At 36.3% G+C, this 6,309-nt stretch overlaps 2 protein-coding genes across 3 annotated transcripts in view; both read left to right on the forward strand.

Annotated features, from left to right (window-relative positions):
• Positions 1-929: 929 nt before the first annotated feature.
• On the forward strand, positions 930-3,486 carry LOC116025543 (vesicle-associated membrane protein 714). 2 transcript variants are annotated; one of them, XM_031266799.1, is made up of 4 exons: positions 930-1,287; positions 2,164-2,354; positions 2,674-2,837; positions 3,050-3,486. In XM_031266799.1, the coding sequence occupies exons 1-4, from the start codon at positions 1,095-1,097 to the stop codon at positions 3,138-3,140; spliced, it is 639 nt and encodes a 212-aa protein (XP_031122659.1). In that variant the 5' UTR covers positions 930-1,094; the 3' UTR covers positions 3,141-3,486. The 2 variants fall into 2 exon arrangements, with proteins under 2 accessions (XP_031122659.1, XP_031122658.1); XM_031266798.1 differs by having other exon boundaries at positions 1,060-1,311.
• A 707-nt stretch (positions 3,487-4,193) lies between these two features.
• LOC116024720 (mitochondrial fission protein ELM1) overlaps positions 4,194-6,309 on the forward strand; it is a 4,989-nt gene continuing 2,873 nt past the window's right edge. Inside the window, exons 1-3 of the mRNA XM_031265694.1 lie at positions 4,194-4,558; positions 5,554-5,786; positions 6,117-6,213. Coding sequence (XP_031121554.1) covers positions 4,367-4,558; positions 5,554-5,786; positions 6,117-6,213 — 522 coding nt within the window. The 5' untranslated portion in view covers positions 4,194-4,366. The remainder of the gene's footprint in view (positions 4,559-5,553; positions 5,787-6,116; positions 6,214-6,309) is intronic.

Genomic DNA, 6,309 nt, shown 5'->3' on the forward strand with positions numbered 1-6,309 from the left:
TTGCTCTAATCATTAAAACGAAAGATTGAGGATTCTTGTGAGCATTGTTGTGAATCCTTGGTTGAAGATTCCTTCTCAACTCCTTAGAAATGGATTAGCATTTAGAAGGTAATAGCCCTTATTCCGACCCCTTATCCTAATCTTTCCCTTTAGTCCATTGTTGATTTAATGATTCTTTACGTTATGTTTCTCCAATGATTACCCACGATTAGTATGATGATGCTTGGATTCTTGAGAATTCATTATCCGAGTGTCTAGTAGTAAAATATAATAACTATACAAATACGCACCATAACCTCCAGTTCTCAGCGGAATGACATATTTAACTCGTATTTTTATACCACTATTTTTTTCAGCAATCAATAGGTAACTTACAAGTTAGAAAGTAATAATTGTTTGTTTTTAAGAGTTCAATGGTTAATAACTTAATGTTACCTTTTTTAATTTGACGGTGTAATTACTTTTTTTTTTTTTTTTCTTTCTAAGTAGTTCAAGGACTTATTTAATCATTCTTTTATCTCCCTTTAATTTAATATTTGTGTATGTATCTTGATTTAAAGAAAATTGGGCTAACCAAACAATTCGAACCAATTCATACATGCATGAGTAATAACACAATTGTAAGGTTAAAAGATTAACTAATTTGTAGGTGTACATTAGACAGGATTAAAACTAAATCTAAATTAGTTTCACTCATCAATATTTATTTTTGAATGTCATTATTATTTTTATATAATATTTTATTATTATGTGACTTCTTATTAAGGCATGTCGAGATCTGTGAATTCACATAAGCAATATAAAATTTTGCAGTTTTTATTGAGTTAAAAATAATTTTATTCCATGAATGAATTTTAGTAGGAACAAATGAACAATAGTATTTTTAAAAATATTTGTTTATTTACTTTTGCTTTGTTAACTGTGAGGTGAGTATATCATACCTCTCTTCAATTCCCACCCCTCGAAAACGCCGTAGACTTTCAGGTGACACCGCCACGGCGCCACTGCCTTCTCTTTCCTGCTCGCCGTTGACGTTTACACGCGCAGATACATACAGTTATTGAAAGAGGGGTGGGGTGGGGTGGGGTGGTGAGATGGCGATATTGTATGCGCTGGTGGCGAGGGGGACGACTGTGCTGGCGGAATTCAGCGCCGTGACGGGGAACGCCGGTGCGGTTGCGCGGCGGATAATGGAGAAGCTCCCGGAGGAAGCGGAGTCGAGGCTCTGCTTCTCTCAGGACCGATACATCTTTCACATCCTCAGATCCAATGGCCTCACCTTCCTCTGTATGGCTAACGACACCTTCGGCAGTGAGTCCCTTAGGGTTTTAGTGTTTCATTTTTTTGTCCGATCATACTATCGTGTTTCTCTAAACAAAACATGAAATTTTCGTTTAGATAAACTATCCAGTTATCATAGGATTATCCTAGTAGGAATACTAGCTGTTGATTTGATTGGTATTTCTGAAAAGCAAACTTCATATACTATTCATTGGGTATTCCCTATCTGCAAGATTGAAATTCACTTAATTTTGGTATTGTGCAATGAATTAGTGCCTAAATTTGTGATGAAGGTAATGGCAAATCATGAGACAGACTTTCTGTTTTTGGCTCTAGTAAGGTGGTGTTAAATGTTAATGGTTTGCCTATATGAGGAGTATGGGTTTTGTCATGGATGCAAGTTGTCCATCATTGAGGCTTGGCAGCTTCAGCTCATGTGAGGCATGGTTTTAGCGAGCTTTAGATGAAGATTGTGAAGATTAGAAACACGGACGCAGTTCTTAGGATTGTCTATTTGGGTTTATGAACCATCTGTGTATTGTAAAAATGCTCCTTTTCTTTCTTGCCAAAATAGACATTATTTGTCATGAAAATTAGTTGATTGACTAGAGTTGCTCTGAATATTTGTTTAGGGAAAAGAATTGAATAGTGGGTTATGAAATCGTTGCCTGTTGGAGTTTCTCTTAAGGGTCACTATTGGGGGTTGCTTGTGCCAAATTATAGACCACACGAGTACCAGTTCCATAATCAAACACTCCGTACTAAAAGAAAGATAAAAACCTGTTGTGCTGATCTTTGTTATTTTTAAGGAAAAATTTTAATTTTTTTGGTCCTTTGCATTTCACCAATAGCTAACAAGCCTATTGTTCTACTCTGAACTAGGGAGGATACCATTCTCATATTTAGAGGATGTCAAAATGCGGTTCATGAAGAATTATGGTAGGATTGCTTCCCATGCACCTGCTTATGCCATGAATGATGAATTCTCAAGGGTTTTACATCAGCAAATGGAGTTCTATTCAAGTAACCCCAGCGCAGATACATTTAGTCGTGTTAGAGGGGAAGTTGGTGAGGTAAGTATTTTCTGCTTATCTTTTTGAAAGGGAAGTTCGTAACTTTCCTGTTTGAGATCATAAGAATATGAATTTGCATGATAAGGTTATCTCAGTAAAGTTTTTTTTTTTTTGGTCATAATAAAGAGGAAATCACAGTTTAGTATAGTATAACACTTCTGTCTTGCCAGTTTTAAGTTTCAATTTATGGGGTAATATTTTAACCCTGTTGTGGTAATTGTGTTCTGGTCCAATGTTGGATAATGAGGGCTTTGTTATTATTGTGTGTTTGACATTTTCTAACATCTGCTTTTATCCCTCCTCTTGAATATCAATTCAGCTACGTACCATCATGGTTGATAATATTGAGAAAATACTTGAGAGAGGTGACCGGATTGAGCTTCTTGTTGACAAAACATCAACCATGCAAGACAGTGCATTTCACTTCAGGAAACAGTCAAAGCGCCTCAGAAGAGCTCTTTGGATGAAAAATGCAAAGCTTATGTAAGTCTATCTTATTCTGACGACCATTAATGATTAACCATTGCTCTAGCCAAGTTTTAAAAAATGATCTTGGTAATGACAAAAAGCTTATCTTTGTATTCTTGTATGTTTTTTCTGTCAAGCCCATAAATAATATCTTTGTTTTATGGTTTACAACTTATCAATTTCTTTTCTTTGGAGATTTGGCTCTAAAATACTTGTTCATGTGACAGGGCCGTGCTGACTTGCTTAATTGTACTCCTCCTATACTTGATAATCGCTGCATTCTGCGGGGGCATTACTCTAAAATCCTGCAGATCATGATTCGTTGAAAAAGATTTGTGTTGGTGGCGCTTGCCTGTGATCCGACTATATTTACCGTCGGGGAATATCAGTTGGTTTAGATTGTGATGGCATGGGTGTGGAGATGGTACAGGATGTTGAAGAATAATCTTGTTCTTGAGTGTGGATAAGATCTGTGTTGTGGTTGAAGCTTCTTCTGAAACTTGTAAATTCTGAATTTGTACTTTGTAGCCTCTCTCAAGTGTTGAAGTTGGGCTTTTATTTATTTATTTATTTTAAATATTAGTACTTCTTGTATCTATAGGTGTGTACATATTGGTGAATAAACATGGCTTTCCCAGGAGTTATAAACACATCTGTCCCACAATGTTACCTGTTTCCATATAATCATAATTTTGTGAGAAGTAAAATAAAATTACTCCACACACTCTTGAAGATGGAGATTTAAAACAAGATTTTAATCAAATGGTGTTGACTCAAATAAAGGTGTCTATGTATGAAGTATAAGTAATATGATTAGGATACTGATATAATACAAGGAGAGTAAACATGTTATTATCGTCCTAAAAAGGATTTTGAAGTGCATAAAGTCTAATATGGTTAGGATACTGATAATACAATAAGAGAAGTATAATATATGTACTATTTGCTTTTTAATCTCTATATTAGGAACTAATTTTCGGTAAGCAGAGTATTATTATATCACTAAAATATAAGAAGTTTTACTTAAGACTTCATTATAGCGGAATGGTAAGGATTTGATTCATGTCATGAATATTACATAGTAATTTGGATTTGAGTTTGACTTATTGTGTGCAAAAGTATACAGTTTAGTGTTGAGTCTCAAAATTATATTGACACTATTTACCTCCTTATAGGTCTAATCTTCTAGAGACGATTTATTAGGTCCAGATATAGTCGGGCAAAACCAAAAAGCTTGGGTTAATAAAAGAAGGGCTCCACAGTAAATTCCAATACTCTAGGGGTTTTTTTTGCAATAAGGAAAAAAATAGCGTGCTTAACTCGGCTGGAGCCGCCACGCAGCCATCATCTCCCGGGGAAATCTGAATAGAAAAGAGATACGGAGTATATATATACACAAAAATAAGACTCAACTGCAAAAGCCCTTGCGTTTCTGCAAAGCTTTATGCTCACAGGCGAAGATATATATGCAGAGAGTAATTGTATGTATTGAGTGAATTGGATCTGGAAGGTATTGTAGGGTTTTAAGTGATACACTTGCAGTTATGAAGCCGATACGGCTTCCGGAACCGCCTACAAGTCCACGGGCGATAGGCGGCATGCCGGACATCTTCGAAGGCGGCGTCTACGGTGTGATCAGGCGGGCGGTGGTTATCGGCAACGGCTTTCCCTCCTCTGAGAACCAGAGCATCGGCTTGGTCCGGGCACTCGGCCTCTACGACAAGCACACGCTATACGTAAGTTTGGTTGGATTAATTTTTGTTTTGTAGCTTTTGAAAATTGAAATTTCTTAGCTTTGAGTTGCTAAGTTGTTGGAGTTGGTTGAATTATGGAGAATGTAATGCTAGAGAACTAAGGTGGGCTTGGAATTATGCCGAGTAGTACTCAGTTTGCTTCACTTGAAGGGTATTCAGTTGATTAAATCTATAGATGATTTGAGCCTGTATTAAATGTTTCCACAAGCCACCAGCTATCTATCAAACAGTAGACCACACTCCACAATATCCTAGTGTGGAAGATTGGGAATCACATAATATGCAATCAGATAATATGACAAATAACTTTTGAAACAGCCATACAAAATTTAAACATTGGAGGGGGCAAAAAGCTACAAAGTGATTTAGTGGAAATTCATGGAAGGAAACATGCCATGAGCTGTCATCATAATACAACAAAGAGAAATAAGGCTGTTGCCTGAATTTTCAAAAACCAAAATAACCATGGCACAAATTTATATTCCGTAGTAGCTAAGGCTATCATCCTGATTCAAGTGTCTTTTGTGATTTAGTGGACTTCCCATGGTCTATTCCCTTCCCTTATAAAATGTCCAGATGTTTTATACTGCTACTAGAATATTGTTTTAGCTGTTCAATAAGGTTAAGTATTATATTCCTTCAGAATGTGAACCATTTTTATCTGTTTACTATCAGAATGAACAATTTCTGAGGACTTCTTGTCCTCTCTATTGAAGTCCTCCATTCTTCGCCCATTACTAAATAAAGATTGTTTTTTCACTTTTTCCTTTTAAAAAAAGGGTTTCCATGGATATGTACTTTTGCTTGATTTATTGTCTTCCCTCTCTTTTCCTATTTGAATATACTTGGTTTACCAAGTCAATGTTGTTTCCAAAAAGTGTACCATACTTTAATTAATGTGTTTACAAGGAGTTTTACTCATTTCATCATCTTTACATGTGGTTGAGTTTTGTCATTTGGTTTGTCAAAACATGCAGCGAGTTACAAGGCCCAGAGGAGGAATTAATGAATGGCTACATTGGCTCCCAGTCTCTCTACATAAACGGATATATTACATCTTAAACTTAGTATGTGGCTATTCGCACCTTCTCGTGGGAGGTAGGGCAAATAAACTTTATTTGCCCAAGGAAAATGGCGCTATTGGCCTGTCATCCATTCTTGAAGCTGATGTGAAGAGTATTGTGAACATTGCTCGTGAATCATTTGAGAAGTAAGTTTCTTCCTTTTCTTTTTGGCGGTTTGTTCAAGAGGTTGTTGCAACATACTGCTTAAATACTGATTTCTAATTGCTGATGGCCTAGTTATTTTCTTTCAACTATCCATCCAAGATGATTTTTTTTTGGCCCTAGTGATTACATACCTTTACAAATACCTTACAGAACAGTAGCTGATATTGATGTGGGTTCATATGCTAAATAAATGAATTTAACTTACATTCTTTCTTTCAATACATCCAGTATCCCTTTCTATGAATGTACTATCATCCAAATAGATTCCCTGCTAAATCACTCTGATGGAACAAAATGTGGTTATTTTTCAGGGATGGTCCTTTACTAGTGGTTGCATCTGGTAGAGATACAATATCAATTGCGAGCTCCATAAAAAGATTGGCACATGAAAATGTGTTTGTTGTCCAGGTTTGTTAGCAGGCCTGATCATTGTGAAACTTGAAACTTTCTTATGAGGTTTCTTCTGAGTAGTTAGACACCCCCCCCCCCCCCCCCCCCCCCCCC

The sequence above is a fragment of the Ipomoea triloba genome, chromosome 7 (genome assembly GCF_003576645.1).
Source record: "Ipomoea triloba cultivar NCNSP0323 chromosome 7, ASM357664v1".
Classification (NCBI taxonomy): Eukaryota; Viridiplantae; Streptophyta; class Magnoliopsida; order Solanales; family Convolvulaceae; genus Ipomoea; species Ipomoea triloba.

Coding starts and splice junctions, on each gene's coding strand:
- LOC116025543 (XM_031266798.1), top strand. CDS start 1,095: ATGGCGATATTGTATGCGCTGGTGGCGAGGGGGACGACTGTGCTGGCG. Junction 2,355..2,673: donor TTAGAGGGGAAGTTGGTGAG/GTAAGTATTTTC, acceptor ATATCAATTCAG/CTACGTACCATCATGGTTGA. Junction 2,838..3,049: donor ATGAAAAATGCAAAGCTTAT/GTAAGTCTATCT, acceptor TTCATGTGACAG/GGCCGTGCTGACTTGCTTAA.